This window comes from Filicampus tigris, chromosome 3, assembly GCF_054856515.1.
Source record: "Filicampus tigris isolate MCC_2025a chromosome 3, RoL_Ftig_1.0, whole genome shotgun sequence".
Classification (NCBI taxonomy): domain Eukaryota; kingdom Metazoa; phylum Chordata; class Actinopteri; order Syngnathiformes; family Syngnathidae; genus Filicampus; species Filicampus tigris.
In genome coordinates, this window is record NC_141219.1 from 28,080,814 (window position 1) to 28,097,982 (window position 17,169).

A 17,169-nucleotide genomic window follows, 5' to 3' on the forward strand; every position below is an offset into this window, starting at 1 on the left:
ATGTGTCCTCCTGAAGCTCATTGGAGCATTTTGGTTATTAAATCAGAATTTCAGTTATTTCAAAGATTTGACCGAACATTGCAAGACCTAAAACAGTTTGGACCAAGGCAATGTTTTGTCTAAAAGACATCAGTGTATTTTATTCGAAACCAACAATGTATTCACAGCCATGTTTATATTCATATGCTCAGAAATAGACAACCTGTACTCATGAGAGTTAATTAAAAAGTACAAAATGTGAGGCATTGGGATTAGTAGAATACATATATTCTTTTAAGGTGTCTTGGATTTTTTGGGGGGGCGGGGGCTGCATTTATTTTGGTGCCATTTCCATCACCTTAAAGTTATTGGGCGTTTAATAGTACGTAGTGAATGAAATAATATGACAAACATGCAATATTGATAGATACACATACAGTACAGTGTGCCTGGGAAGTATTCAGACCCCTTGACATTTTTCACTTTGTGTCATTGCAGCCATTTGCCAAAATCAAAAAAGTACACCCAGCATCCCAACTTGACAGAAAAAAACGAATGTAGAAATGTTTGCATATTTATTAAAGAAAAACTGAAATATAATTTGATCATAACTATTCAGATCTTGACGCATTTTATTGAGTAGAAGCACCGTTTTTCGTGCAGCCATGAGTCGTCTTGGCAATGAGGCAACAAGTTTTTCACATCTGGATTTGGTGATCCCTGCCATTCTTACTTGCATATCCTCTCCAGTTCTTTCAGATTGGATGGTGAACAGTGGTGGACAGCCATTTTAAAGGTCGCTCCAGAGATGCTCAATTGGGTTTAGGTCAGGGCTCTGGCTGGGCCAGTCAAGAACGGTCACAGAGTTATTCTGAAGACACTCCTTTGTTATTTTAGCTGTGTGCTTCAGGTCATTGTCCTGTTGAAAGGTGAACTTTGGCCCAGTCAGAGGTCCTAAGCAGCCGGAAGAGGTTTTCCTCCAGGATATGTCTGTAGTTGGCCGCATTCATCTTTCCTTCAATTGCAACCAGTCATCCTGTCCCTGCAGCTGAGGTCTGAATACTTAATGATTTTTCAGTTTTTCTTTTTTCATACATTTTCAAAAATGTCTACGTTTCTGTTTTTTTTCGGTCAAGATGGGGTGCTGAGTGTACATTAATGAGAATTAAAATGAACTTTTTTGATTTTGGCAAATGGCTGCAATGACACAAAAAGTGAAAAACTCCCAAGTGGTTTGAATACTTTCCGTACCCATTGTTATGTCCTCCGGGGTGTGTCTGTATGTACACTACAATATGTTGGTGAATTCGAGTCAATCACTCAATAGAATGTGAGCTGTTTATTAGCAAATACCGGTGCAATATTTCAATATCCTTTCCTTGGCTTGTTAACTAATGCCCGGACTCTATTTGTACAATGATATCCTTTCTAATCAAATAATCATTATTCAAATAATAATCATAATTCAAAATTAAAAAAAAATCATAATACAGCAACTGTAACTACTCTCTAAAATTGCATGTATTTATTTATATATATATATATATATATATATATATATATATATATATATATATATATATATATATATATAATTTATTTTTTTAAATTAAAACTGTTCTGATTGTCTAGTTATCTTCTTGCACTTTCATGTGTGACTGATGTAGTTCAGTTTAGTTCACTTGGCAAATGTTAAAAATGTTTCAACTTAAACTAAGAATGGCCTTTGAGCTGGTAGGCTTTGAAAGTGTCGTCTTGAGTAGTCGTCATAAGAAATAAGGGTATTTTATCAGCTCCTGCTAATAAAATCTATTGCGTACACAAAATTCTTAGAAACGCACAGTAGTAAATGTGTACTTTTACACCCTAGAATCTTTAGTTTAAGGTATTTGTAGATCCAAATGTTGAGTCTCCATGAACTGAACTGTTCAGACCTTGACTATTGGAAGGATCCAAAAGTGACACCGACTTGAGCTGACGTCCTGTCAGCCGTCCCGCCCGTCCCGCCCTTCCACCTCCTTTTCCGAGGTTTTACTACCATTGTCCTGTTCAGCTGTGGGCTCCGCGCTGTGGCTTTCTTGCCCATCATCAGACTCTGTACGTGGGGCAGCAGGGTCTTTGACTACTCCCTCCATCACCAATTCCCCTTCCAGCTCCTCCTGCGTCTCCTCCTCCACCCGGCCCACAGTGTCCGGTATAATCTCCACCTCAATGTCCGAGGAGTCCTCGATCTCCTTGAACCACACAGTCTTCTGCCCCTCCTTCCTCCTCTGTTTGGCCAGGATGGCCCTTGAGCTGTAATCATCTCCATCTCCCCTACCTCTCCTGGAGGGTCTTACCGAGGGACTTCCTTTGGGGGTGTGGTTAGTGAAGACACCACAGGACGAACAGTGGCGGTTGCGTCTCCCCAGGGGCATGACTCGGCCCCCGGGGAAGGTGCTCCGTCTGGGAAGGGCGTTCTTCCACTGGCCGCGGTTTCCGTCAGCCTCATTCTGGAAGCCGTCGTTGTTGTACTGCAGGGAGTCTCTGTGGCCCCGATTGGGCTGCTCAGACTTCAGACAGTCCAAGCACTAGAACCAATGGAGGGATGAAAATGTAATCAATTAAGGCCTAAAATACGCTCTGTTCATTTGCTATACGCATACGGTGGTTTTGCAGAGTTTCATCACGTGACCATATTTCATCAAGAATCATGTGTTGAATGGCTTGATAAATATTCATCCAAAGCGGACGTGAGCTGCAAGGAAAATAACATAGTTTTTTTTCCCCCTGATGTGTAAACTGTCACTATAGTTTTTTTTTCCCCTGATGTGTAAACTGTCACTGCTTGAAGACTCCTGTGTTTTGGCACACACAATGAATGTCAGCGTGTCTAAAAATTTTCATAATTGCCTAGCAAAATATGTTTGGATGAAAAACTGAAACAAATCAGGCCAGCAATGGCAGAATTAATAAATACAGGAGCAACAGGCGTACAATCATTTGGACAACAGTTTCCTTATTCTCATAGTATCCCCCCCAAAACCTCATTCGAATGGGACTGTAATGGTTGCCAGTTTGCCAGTCGTCGGGTCATTCCTTGCAATTGCTGCCTTTTCTGTGTCCATGAAAAGACTTTGGATATTTTAGAGTCAACAAAATGCTTATTATGAAAACAATTTATAGTAGATTGTGATCTTCCTTCTAATATGAACATACTGTGTAAACTAATACCTGTAAAACGTTTTCCAGGAGTAACTAACAGAGATGGCTATTCTGGTCCAGGGACGGAACCGTCCGTCCAGCTCATTTTGTGAACGGCTGGACGGAGGGCAAGAAGTCTTTGAAAAAGGACGGAAGTAGGTTTTCGTCCACCCCTGCAATTATCCCAAACCGGGTCAAGTACCGACTTACTTGGGTTCTTTAAAAAAGCAAGACCACTGTTCTCTTCTGCGATACCACGGAGCCGCCTTCATTAATTGCCTGCACAACACTTTTCATGTGTGTTTCCTGCTGTAACATTGCACAGGCATAGTCTGCCCTCTAGTGCAGTGTTTTTCAAACTGTGTGCCGTGGGAAATTATCTCATTTGTGTGCTTGTGCAGTCTAGCGCCTGGCAGCGTAATCATGTCTTTACTACATTGTAGTACTCTTCCATACCAGCAGGTGGCAGCAGCAGGTAGTCAATTGTCTTTGTTTAGAGACAAGCAAATAACTGACGTATGTTTATCCAAACAGGCCTATTTTCACACTAAGAATCAATATGAAACATAAAATACTTTTTCTTTGTCTTTGTGTTTAATTCTTATTCAAGACGTCATAACGTCATTCTTCAATGTTAAAAAATGCTTATGTAAACAATATAACACTTATCTTGTTTAAATACGTTTTTTTTTCCACAATTTCAGAAAAAAATAAATGTGCCTTGACTCAAAAATGTTTGAAAAACACTGCTCTAGTGGTCCAACACATGTAATACCATGGATTATGCCACACATCCCTATTTCCCTGACTAATAGAAACAGCCTGTCTTGTGTGTGTAATCCGGGATAAGGTACGTATTGGGTGTTGGGGGCGGACTAACGGAATGTAAAGACGGAAGCGCTTTAAAAGGATGAGCACGGACGGGGTCAGAGGACGATTATATTTATGAATAAGTACGAAGGGACAATGACGGAAGAGGGCCCAGCTCGCGGACTGCGGACAGACCGGCAAAATAGGTTAAAATGCCCATCTCTGGTAACTGTTATTTTTGGCCCGGATGTCTCATTAAATGATGTTCCAAATGTTCAGTTATGACGAGACATATTTGCTGTTAGTCTGTGGTAGTTTTGCCCTCTAAAGTGTGCACTGTATCTTATAACTGGGATGTGGCTGTTAAAAAAAATGTTTAGAAATGATTTGTCTTGATCCCTTTGTTTTATTAATATAAAAAAATGGCATTTGAACAGGGGTGTGTAGACTTTATATCGCCATATTACAGTGTAAGCTGTGATGTAAAATGGTGCAAGCCATATTCTCCATCATGGAGCCTGAATTATGTTGCTGCCAGTCATTTTCACCATCCATGTGTTTCATGGGTTTTTCAAAACAAATCTTTGCAAAATAGTTTTGAAAAAAGGTTGAAGTTTCATTTTACGAGGCAATACTATAATTTCTGAAGGCCAAGGAAAGCTATCTTGTACCTAGAGCATGAGCGATACGGCGTTTTCCAAACTAGGTTTCAACAAGAAATACAAAAAAAAAAAATGTCTTGGACAAACAGAAACATGAACTAAATATAAATAATAATGATATAGAATTGCATGTTGTCATGACTGTATATTACTGACCTGACATATTTTGTCCACGCTGGAGTTGCCCTTCCATAAGCGAGAAACCAAGAAGCCGATCACAATGAGACAGAGGACCAGCAAAGCCGCCATCACCAGCCCGAGGAGAGCCATGTCACCCGCACGGTAGCCAACATTGGAAGGGGACGGCATGGCATCGGCTGCAGAGATCATGCCAGTTGCATGTTCAAATGAAGTTTGCATACACATCCTGTGTATTCACAAAGTATTTAGACCTCCTTCATGTTTTTGGAATGGCCAAAGATTTTTTTTTTTTTTTTTTTTTCCACAAGTGCTGAATGGCTAAGCAAAAGCGTATTTTACACGATAGCTAAAGGCAACTTGATATACGAGGGTGTCCGGATACTTTCTAATAGCATTTTATGCCCCTCCATTGCCAATACATGTTCAAGTCTATGCCAGTTCTTTGTTATGATTGTGAACTATAGGCGGTATACTGTACGCTGATGTTCCTACCAGGTATGACCTGAACAGAGAGGGCAGCTGTACCAAATTCTCCTGTTGTTGTGTCCACTGCTCTAAGCTGATTCCAAGAGGGGGAAAACACATTAACATCTTAAAAGTCATGTCAAAATATTTTGGCATTTATTGTTGCCGTGCTTGTAAACATGATATTCACCTGTAAAGCAAATGACTCCGTTTTGACAACTCTCTTCAGAATCACAAAACCATCTGAGGTCACATTGACGTAACTGCTGTACTGTACCTCATATTTTACATCCGGATTCACACCCTGAAATACAGGAGACCATTTAAGTCTGTAGATCGCTATTTTTGCAAAGAGATCCAAACCCCACTGTTGCTGTTAATTACCCTTTTAAAGAGTGCCATGTTTGTCAGGACATCTATTTGTGGGAGGAGCAGCAGAGCTGATTATATGTGGGCTGGGCCCATGAAAAATTTGCTCACTCATCTATGGCAACACCAAACATTTCATTTTGCTGTTGACTCTTGTTTGGTGGATTGGATGATTGAAGTTTGAAAAAAAAAAGACATATTTCCTATTTAAGGGCAAGCAGGGCAGAGAGTCATCGGCCGTATTGTACTGCAAACCTTTACTGCTAATGTGTTGAATGCAAATGTGCTGACAGGCTAAGGAAACACTCTTCTTGGGGTGCCCACTTAGTGGCCTGCCTCTGACTGACATCCCCCAACAGCAAAATAAGCTCTAGCGTTTGGCGTGGGGAGAAAAGATTTGGCAATTTTTTCATTGGCACAACCCATCTCTGCTGCTCAACCCACAAATCAACAGCCAAAATTCAAATCCTCCTTTCTGTCAGGGGTGTCAAATCCAAGTCCACCAAGTAAAGCTTGCCACAGTTTGTCTTAAGCCACAGGTGCTTCTACTCAACTGGCAGGAAAAGGAGCTCTTGAGTATAGAAGCACCTGTGGCTAAAGACAAACTGTGGCAGGGTTTACTTTCTGGACCTGGATTTGACACCTCTGTCAGGTAGGAGGATTTGTGTTTTGACTGTCGAAATGTGGCAATGGTTAAAAAGGTAATAAATGGGCTTTCCAATGGTATATGATTTGCCAGGAAACACTGTTACAACAAAGAAATGATCTACCAAACACAAATGTCCTTATTTTTTTGTGCCGTATTATATCTTATATATAAAGTTGAATGTACAGCTGGTAGAATAAAATTGAATAAGTGTATTTCAACTGTTCAGTACAGGTTGATTTCAGTTCGAATCACGGTTGAGAAGCCTTTCATGACAACTCAGATCAAGCTGGTCCAGATGTCATTAAAGCAGCAGCACTATACAACAACAAAGTCATTGTTTTGTACCCTATTAAGTCTTTCAGGATAATGTTCTGCTAATAGGTTAAAATGAATGAAAATAGTAGTGGATTCAAACCAAAACTCTCCACCTGAAAGCCTCTCCTCCGTCAGAAATGAAGAACTTACACCGGCAAAGTCCTCATCTCGCGCTCGGACTCGAAAAGGTCTGTTGCTAGCGCGGTCCCTGAGGATCATGCTCTCAGGTATAGAGTTGCTGTAGATAAAGCCCTCATAACGCTCCTTCTCAAAGTGAGGAGGGTTTCTGCTCTTCTTCGTCACATCAAAGGTCACCTGCGTCACAGAAAACTGATCCCGGTTGGTCACTTGTGATGCCTAAGTGTTGAAATTGAAAATAAACAAAAGTTGAATAACAAGAAGCAAAACAATACATTGTCCAATCCGATGTTGCATTACCAGAACAATGAGTGTTATTGGGCCCACGATATCGGCAGCTTTAGTCATGCTGATGTTCCCTGTATCCTCATCTATCTGGAAGAGATTTCCTTCATTCCCTGCATCGGCCACAGCATTTAAAACATTGTAAAATATTCAATCCACACTCATGGAAATATCATTAAGCATCAGCAACATGATATACAGCAGGGGTGTCAAAGTCAAATGGACGGAGGGCCAAATAAATTTTGCGACAAGCCGAGGGCCGGACTGATAGAATGTTCATTGAAATTTTTTTAAATGTCCAGATTAAATTGGGTCCTTCGCGCCTGCTGATGATGTCACACTTTATATTACTGTAATATATTTCTTTGCTTCTATGTTTATCACCACCCTGGCAGTTGTGTTTTTTACTTCGTAGTTCCGAAATAAAAATTAAAATAAAGTACATTACTGCTACTTTTGCAAGGCAGCTCGTACATCACTTCCGTTTGCGTTTCTCCTGCCAAACTGGAAACAATTTTCTGGTTGACTCTGCAAGATTGTATTAAGTGTACATAATGTGAAGTAAAACGAAGAGGATGACTATTTTAGAGTGGCAAGGTATGAATGTGGGTGCTCCTGTCAGAAAACACTGGCCCGTATTCCACTTGACACGTCTATTTATTGTGGTCTGCAACAACACAGACAAAGAATAACCTAGCAACATCATCAATGCATATCCATTTGTTAACAATGCAATTCACTGTATTAAGCAATTAAACAGCCAAACAATACATACAATACACATTCATCACTAGAATAGTAAGCATACTAGCCGAAATAACTAACTTGTGTTCATCGTGACATCACTCACGAGAACATATCTAGGCTATTATGTACAGTAGTTACCTGACACGAACCTAAATTATTAAACTCAGCTTTTAACATTTACACACACTGCTTTATTATTTAAATTATTACACTGAAGAAATAGTGAGAAATATTTTGTTAAAGCTGGATTTGCTACTGGAGGGGTATTATTTTGAACATTGTCATATTTAAGTAAGACTTCAAAAGCGAGATATTATTGTGTTGTTTTTTTTCTACCAATACAGAGGAGGCATAATTCAAATTAGGGCTGCACAATATATTGAAAAAATATTCTCATTGTGATCAAGGCACATGCAGTGCAGAATGCAAAATATGTTCAATAAATTCATGTGGAATTATATGCTTTAATCTAATTTTGACCAATCAGATGCAACCTTGTGTGCGCATCGCCATCCAATAGGACAAGGGTGTCAAACTCATTTTTGTCGCGGGCCACATCGAAGTTATGGTTTCCTTTGGAAAGCCATTCTAAATAAATGTATGATCGCCTCATATTAAATAAACACAACAAATTGATGTACACCTACACTGAAAAAAAAATGGATTTACTTAAGTCGAACATGTACACCGATTGCACATGACTAAAATTAGTGTCCTATGTTTTCCTCAAAAATAAACACATTATATGTATTAGTTTAACACATTTTAATTATGTGGAACTGAAAATCAAGTACTTTTTTATCAATGTAGTTTTGAAATCAGAGGCTAGTAAAAACCTTTTGTTCAAATATTATGCCATTTCTTTAAAAGGGGCATTGGTAAAAAAAAAAATGAGTGCAATATCTCAATGTTTGTAAAAGTGAAGACAATTTGCAATTTTGGTATTTTAGTATGGAACATGAAGTCGATGCACATATTTTGCTTTTTGGCGGGCCACATAAAGCGATGTTGCGGACCAGATCTGGCCCCCGGGCCTTAGGTTTGACACCTGTGCAACAGGAGAACAGTATCTAAGGGCATTACTAACAGTAGAACTTAATTAGATAAGAATAAATTCATATTTTTCCTCATGAAAAAAATATTGTTTTATTTGATCATAAAGATTTCTTTAGGTACATATCACAATAATATTGATATTGCAATATGTAACATCCATATCTCATACTGCACGTTGTTTGAATATAGTGCAGCACCACTGTAAAATGATTAGTAGTATGGCATTTTGAGAATAATTTCTGTATCTCGAGGCTGGGTCGAGTTTCCTCTTTTTTGGAAATAGAAATATGGTCACCCTAATTGGCTGGAAGCCACTCCATGATTTCCCAGCGACCTTGCTTGCAGCAGTTACTCACAAATTTATACAGTATATGGCAAGTTAAGATGGCTGCTGGTGGCTTCACTTCTCCATCCAGCAAGCAGGGGCGGAGCCATGGGTGGGCCTGGGTGTGCACAGGCCCACCCAGATAGACAGAGTGCCCACCTAATGAGATTCAGGAAAAAATATATACTTTTACATTTTTAGTAGATTATTAAATTATTTTTGAATTTGTGTTTCATTGTGTTTTTTTTTTATTTTATTGAATATTAAGAATGGCATAATTGTGGTTGTCTAAGGAAGATCTGAACTTCATACTATTCAATTTGTCATTTTATGTGAATATACAATGTGTCGGGACAGGAGGATTGTGCGAAGTGAGAGAAATATTGACCCTGATTTTTCCAGGCCCACCCATTAGCCACCTTCTGGCTCCGCCCCTGCCAGCAAGTATGCGTGCACTGTTAGTCCGGTCCAAAGTTTGTGCCCTCACTGTCACTACACTATTGCTCGCCTGATTAGGTAACAGAAAAATTAAAAGCAGGAAAGAGAGTAAAAGAGCGTGAAGTATAGACGGTTTTCAAGAAAGTAAGTCTTTACTGATGCTGGTAGTAACAATTAGTTCCTGCCTAACAGCAGAACGTCAGAACGTGAGTCTAAAGGATTTCACAGAATGAAGTCATTTGTGATGCAGACTGTCTAGGAAGCAGCTCAATATGGATATTAAATATGAAACATTACAGGCAAGGTGCATCGTATAAGACTTGTATTACTTGAAACTTTATTTAGGAAAGTAGTTATCAGGAAGTTAAGAGAGCCAAGAGATAAAACCAAATATTACTTTTGTTGCTGAATTATAACATCACGGAGTAATATTTTTCTTCAACCATTTAGACACATGTGCGCCAAAATGTAATGTCTGCAACTTCAAAAGTATTTTGGAGCAAACAGTTATTGTGCTGTGAGCCAAAGTCATGTGGTTAGCCTTTATGCACGCAGTCGCAACAGAGTAATCAATCGATTTGCAAAACTGACGGCATTCTTTGATGCTTCCGCCCACCGATTAACTGCCGATTGAAGCTGTTAATTTGACTTTGATGACATTATTAACTCCTAGAAGGTACATTTTTCTCTGTCATTTTTTTTTTGTCAATTGAAAATGATGGACTTGGCTTATTTTGTAACAAGACAGCGACCCTTTTTTGCAAACAGTTTTGCATACACAGTAACAATGTGTACATACTTTTTTTTTTATTTGGGGTGTGTGTGTTGATGCTCCAAACATGTTTCCTGTGTTTGTGTGCTGTATTAAAAACAGACTGAAATACTGAAACACTCCAAATTTAATCTGTTGACTTTAAACTTTTACACAGTATTATCATTCTTCATTAGCTGCTTGTGAAATGTTGCGCACCCTCTGTCCGTAAAACCTGTGACACCCTTGTCGAGAATCATGTCCAAACAGTAGGAGGCAGTGGTGGCCATATGTAAGAAAACATCAATGAATCACAAATATGAAGCAAATGAGCACCTCTTAAAATCCGGTAGCTGATCTGTTCACTTCTATTCTTGTCTCCATCTTTTGCAAAAACTGGTCCGGGTTCCAGCGTCAGTGGGCCTTCCTGTTGATTCAAATCATACTCTCATTCTACTGCTAGCATTTGTTTTGCCGGTAATTGCCCTCTGATTAAAAATCCGACATCTTGGTCTGCATCAAATGAAAGTAAGTACAAAATCATTTATAACAGATGAATGTGAAAACAAGGTGATAGGTGAAAGTGTGACTGCGCCTTTGCACATTTTATATTTGGAAGCTTCTGCACTATGGCATCATCATGGTGTGGACTCACCTCCTTCTCCGTTAGATTGACTTTGCCTCTATAACCAGTGCTCACACACAGCTTGGCAAGCCCTAAGTTAGTCCTCAGACAAGGCTGAAACCAGGGCGGCCGGTTATCTACGTCCTTTACATGCACTGTGATGGTGGCCACCGATGTGAAGAAGGGCTCATTGGAGGCGGAACCATTGAATGTGTCCTGTAAGGTTTTGGACAACAAAAGTCACAGAAAAGCAGACTTGATCTAGAAGTCTGCTGCGATACTGCGCTGTACCTGTACGTGTAAAACCAGCAAGATTTTCTGAACAACGTCGTAGTCTATAACACTTTTAACAAGTAATTTTGGAGTGTTGATGTTCTCCAGCCGGAAGTATTTATCCTAATTTAACAGACAAGAGAAAAGAACATGACCAAAAGGACACTGTGAAAGACTTTGACAATAGCCAATAACACGACTCAAACTACCGTGCTGCCTGTAACACATCTCGATAGTTCTAAACAAACAAACAAATAAACAAACAAACTAACTAACTAACAAACTTCTCACAAGCAGTTACCTATTATATGAAATCATTGGAGTGCAGTTTATGCTGTTTGTATGTCTTCACAGAGATTTGTACAACATGACCGTCGCCACTTGTTATGACCACAAAAATTCTAATTACTTCTAATTACATTCCTTACCATGGCAGACTCTAAACGATAAAATAGTGGTTCCGAATCAGCATCAGTGGCTTCTATCAGTCCGACACTGGAATTGACAGGAGTCAGCTGGGAAGTAAAAAGTTCAAAATTCACAATCACATCCAACATGGGATGAATAAGAAGTCAAGACTTTCCAATGGCTGCACAGCTCACCTCATTTACTTCCAGAATGTAGTTATTCTGAGCAAAGTTTGGTGGGTTGTCATTTATATTTTCCACCAATACTTCGACTGACTCATTGACCTAATATGGAGCAAAATGATGATTAATTTATCATGTGTGACAGTGATGTGTATGAGGTCATATTGTACTCACAGATTTGGATCCTGGTCTGCTGCATTGCACCCACACCACCAGAGCTGCTCTGTTGGGTAAAGCCTGACAAAAATGTATCCATTGTAATATGACGGAAGTATTATTATACATATATATTATGTTATTTGGCCACTTATCAGTAAATCATTTTGGACAACATAATATAAATATTGCATTTGAAATTACTATTATGTCCCCCTGGTGTGCAATTGAATGCGTGTTGCTTGGATTTAGAAATACTAAATTAGCCTAATTAACAAAACACACCCATGCACACGCACGCGCACACAAACACAACAAAAAACAACATCCCATCTGTACGCTACTGTAAAATGTGACCCTCAGTAGATTTGTTTTGGAAGTTAATCACCTCATAGTCCAGTTCTTTCTTCACCATCAGGGCTTTGCCTTTCAGGTAAAACATTTCTTCAGGGTTCACCACAACAGTCAGTGTTACGTCACTACCAGAGCTTATTTTTACCACCTGGAGGTCAGCGGTGCTGTTCTCGGAGATAGGCACAGGCCCAGCAGGCACTGTGCAAACTGAGAGAGGTTTGACAAATCACATTTTGTCCAGAAGAGCAACAAGGCTTGCACCTATCAAGGCCTGGTGACACCATTATTAATTCGGATAGTTACAATTTTGAGTAGTGAGTCCTGCAACATATACAGTAGTTAAATTAATATTGTTGCAACTACCATAGTAAATCATAGTATCTAAAAAAAAAGAAAAAAAAGAGAGTGAAAGAAATGTGTCATTTATTGGACTTAGGTCATAGGCCACTAACAAGACATTGTGACAGCAAATAAATGTACATCCTTAATTACCAGTAGTATAGTCAGTGCCCTGACCTCATCCGAATACAACATGCTTTTCAAAAGACAAACGTGAAGGCAGCAACACTCGCAAACCAGAGAGGAAAGGTGACCATATTAGAAAGACCTGGTAAGCCGTCTTCTGGGAGAAAAATCAGACTTAGTCATGGAGGACTAGAAAGAATCAAAAAGTATGGTTTGTGTCACTTTGTCCGAATGAAACTGAACAGTCAATATCATATTTTGGTGAAAGCTCGTAATTAAAACTGGGAGCCTAGTCTACACTTCAAGCGCACGATTATCCTAATATATTTATTGTCCAAATAATTCTGGAAATAGCTTAAAATCCAATAGCTAGTATTGAATTTAGGATAATAATAAAAACAATGCTACTACTACTACTACTACTACTACTACTAATAATAATAATAATAATAATACACTGTATGCTGAAGGATCTAAAAAATATTTTAACAAGCTAGGACCTAAACTGCTTTGGTGTCAAGTGCAACGCTTTGTAACATACTGTACTTGAGGGATGCTCAAGTCTGGTCCACGAGATCCCCTATCCAGCCTGTTTTAGATGTATCCCTTTGGCAACACACCTGATTCAAATCATTAGGATCAGTATCAGGGATCTGATAATGCTGATAAACCGTGCTGATGATCTGATCATTTGAATCAGGTGTGTTGGAATAGGGATACACCTAAAACAGGCTGGATTGTGGCTCTTGAAGACCAGACTTGGACACTCCTGCTGTAGTTCAAATAACAAAGAAAGTTGTCAAATTTTCAAATGATTTTAAAAAATCCATATGTAGTGTTTTCTAACGTAAAGGACAAGACCAATATTATGACTTGGACATCACACTGAAAAAAATTTGGAGTTCAATCTATTTAGAAGATGTAAGACAACTAATGCAACGACCAATCACAGCTCAACTGTTTCCTCAAGCTGAGCTGATTGGTTGTTATCTGAGCCCTGAGCATCTCTGATGTCATTTTCAGTCGACAGAAGGGACAAAATGGCCGCCCCCTGAAATTGCTAAAAATGGGTGGATTTTGCTGCTTAACTCATATTCCACAAGTGCAATATTAATCAGAATGCCGTGTTTCAAGTGGGCCTGCATAGAACATATTCTTGAGAAAAAAAAATCAGTTTGACTTCTGCTTCAAATTTTCACATGTGTAAAATATAAATTTGCAAATTTCTTACTTGAGTTTTTCTTTTAGTGTTTGAGTTTACTTATTTTAGTTTATAAATACACTTTTATGTGTAGATGCTACTTACTTTTCAACAAATATCTTTATGATTCTTTTTAAGTTATATGTACTTTCTATTTACAATTGATTGGCTAAATTGCAGTTCATATACAAAATATGAGTTACAAATCAAAGCAAGCGAAATGTACAAAGCATTTTTCAAGTTCATTAAACCAATTAATATGTGTGCTCCTATGTACATATTCTGAGCAATTGACTTTGACAATTTGCTCTTTTCCAACAGTAACCGAAGGGCAAAGTCATGAACACGTTAGCTAGCTAACAACGTGACAAAGGCCTCAGTATTTTCAGTCCCCCGAGAACATTGTTCAAGACTGTTTTAAATAACCAGAAATGGACAGAAATCTCATGGCTGAATTACTACCCGGACAAAAATAGTTACTGATAGGTAGATGGAGAAAAAACAAAGTTATAACACGGTGCACATGAAGACAGAATGAGGCAAGAAATACACAAATGCCATCATGCAACGGCCGCGATGATCTGTGGCCCCTCCCACTTCGCACTTGGGTAAATACAACAAATGTTTTCTATGTAGTATTTACTTGAGATTATGTAAGCAGCTCTTGTTAAAGGGACAATTCAAAATTTCTCGTGTTTTTAACAAAGGAAACATAATACAATTCTAAATTCTAATAAGTGTGTAAGACTCCAAAATAATGTTTTTACTGTTGACATTACAACCTAAGACTACGTAACCATTACAAATGCGCAAGATGACCTTTTTTAGTTCATGTGAAAGACATTCAAAGGATGTGTTTATTCCTGCTGGTTTTCAATAGAATCAAACTCAGACTTTTGACCAATTTTAGTGAGATGCAGGTCAGATACAATGATACTCTGTTAGAGCAAAATCTGCGTTTTCCTGTTTTTGTAGTTTGGCTAATTAATTTTCAGATGCCTGCAAGCCAAAGAGGATTGGCAGCACTGCAAAAGCTGAAAACACAGACTCTCTGTCTCAGCAGCCCGATCAACATCCTCCTGCAGTCAGTAGCAGCAGATGAAGTCCTCAGTAGAGATAAGAGCACTACTTACGTCTTTGAGCGGACCCAAATGTACAAAAGCAGAGGGTGATGATGTATCTTAACAAGACAATCGTAGGTTCGTGCTTCCATTTTTGATCCATGTCCTGATTTGTGGGGCGCCAACAGTTGAAGACGCGAGGAGGATGAGGAGCCCGTGGTACCAGCTGGTACGCCAAATAATGCCCCATCTGTGCTGCCTGGCGAGTGGGAGTCAACTACAGTTGCGATGTTTGTGACTTCATCTTATGGGCACATATCGCATGAAGCGGCTGCCAGCAGAGGCCTCACAGCCTCCCACAGAAATACTTGCATCTGTTTGAACTACTCTGTTTGTAATGGTGGTCCCGCTGCCCTCTAGGGAAAATCATCAAGAGGAATGTTAACAGTGGGAAATATTTCTTTTTGTTTCCTCATGGTGTAGAGGGTTCAAAAATCTGTCGAACTGCTGTCGGGGTCTGGCAAAGTGTTGTCAAGCCACAATCCTTTTTTTTTTTTTTTTCAAAAAACAATATTTTGAAACCGCCGTGCGATTGGCCGATGACTAGTGAAGGGTGTACCGTGCCTCTCGTGTCTCGCCCAAAGTCAGGTGGGATAGGCTTCAGGGAGGACATACGCATTAAAGAAAATGGAGGTTTTGAAAGCACTGGGGCTGTTTGTGCCCAATGTTTTTCCTTTGTAAATTCAATTCAAAGGCAGGTATAGTTCTCAGCAGGGTTTCAATGCATTTGCTCACCAGTGGTTTCTTCATGCGAGGTCTGGTTCCAGGTTATAGATGGTGGATGGGTTGAATTGATTATATACAAAACTATACTAATCTTTCAAGCTTAGAAAAAAAAAAGTAATCTTGTCCAGAGGCCTGCTTGCATACGTTCTCTTTTGTTTCCATTGATTTGTTTCCATCTTACTTTTAACACTTGACCCTTGCATGGAGTGCACACATCTAAATAGTGGCGGCCACACCTGGCCAGTGGGTGCTCCAATAACTAGCCACGGCCAGTCCCAAACCAGGATTAATAAACATGTGGGTTATGTCGTGAAGGGATTCGTAAAAATGGTGGCAAGCAAATTACAAACGACTCGCTGTGGCAACCCTTGAGGGAAGAAGATGAACGTCACAACAACAGCATTTTACAATGTTTTGAAAGGCCAGACACATTGTACCTTATTCTTACACAGTGCTTTGTGAGAGAAAAATCAAGTTGAGAGCAGGGTGTTTTCTTGATCAGTGCAGCCTTCCCATCTTAACTCTCTTCTGTCATCACTGGGAGGCGCCCCTACTTCCCCAGTTAGCATATTAAAAGGCTGGAGGGTTTTTCGTTCACCCACTGATCTTGTTTCTATCATTTGTGTCTATTTTTGTGTGTAGTATCCAAAACATCACATGTTTCTTCCTTGTCTATTATAGTTTTATGATATTTTCCACAAATTCTTGTTTCAATTATGACTGTTCGTTTATTAAATCTCACCCCATTACACTGGAACTGACGGTCCAGAATCAGTGGGAGTAAATGGTTGTGGAAATGTTAAAATGACGCTCACCAGTGACAAAATAAGATTCTCCATTTTTGTATTTATTTTTTGTTTCAAAGCACATTTACCTTTCACTCTCTACTACTGGCTGGTGTGGGGAAATGTTTTTTTGACTTTGAATGTGAATTCGGTCTCACTAACATTGTTGCTACCAATTAAATGGTTTAGAAAGATTTTTTTTTATAAAAGCTACATACCATGCATCAGAAAAGTTCATTTCTGGTATGTAATGAAAATCTTGTGTTTAGAGACATTCAGCAAATTTGGATTTTTTACTGACCTAATTTACCTCATGTAGTTGGGGCAGTGTCGGTGATTTAATTAACTTGAGACTTTTGGAATTTGCCAATAAATCCACCCATCCATCCATTATCTACCGCTTATCCGAGGTCGGGTCGCAGAGGCAGCAGCTTCAGCAGGGAAGCCCAGACTTCCCTCTCCCCAGCTACGTCTTCCAATTCTTCTTGATCCTAATGATATTGCGGGGGTGAAAAAACACAGTTCTAGTAATATTCTTAATGTGTAATCGAAACGAGAAG

General features: G+C 39.3%; 1 protein-coding gene across 1 annotated transcript; it reads right to left on the bottom strand.

Moving 5' to 3' along the window:
• Nucleotides 1-1,585: 1,585 nt before the first annotated feature.
• cdhr5a (cadherin-related family member 5a) lies at nt 1,586-15,264 on the bottom strand. The gene is made up of 14 exons (XM_086026934.1): nt 15,111-15,264; nt 12,346-12,518; nt 11,976-12,038; nt 11,814-11,903; nt 11,640-11,726; nt 11,230-11,334; nt 10,969-11,154; nt 10,650-10,740; nt 7,012-7,109; nt 6,724-6,930; nt 5,431-5,544; nt 5,268-5,334; nt 4,791-4,951; nt 1,586-2,549 (listed from the first exon to the last, which is right to left on the bottom strand). Exons 1-14 carry the CDS (start codon nt 15,199-15,201, stop codon nt 1,965-1,967), a joined length of 2,118 nt encoding a protein of 705 aa, XP_085883060.1. The 5' UTR covers nt 15,202-15,264; the 3' UTR covers nt 1,586-1,964.
• Nucleotides 15,265-17,169: the final 1,905 nt, after the last annotated feature.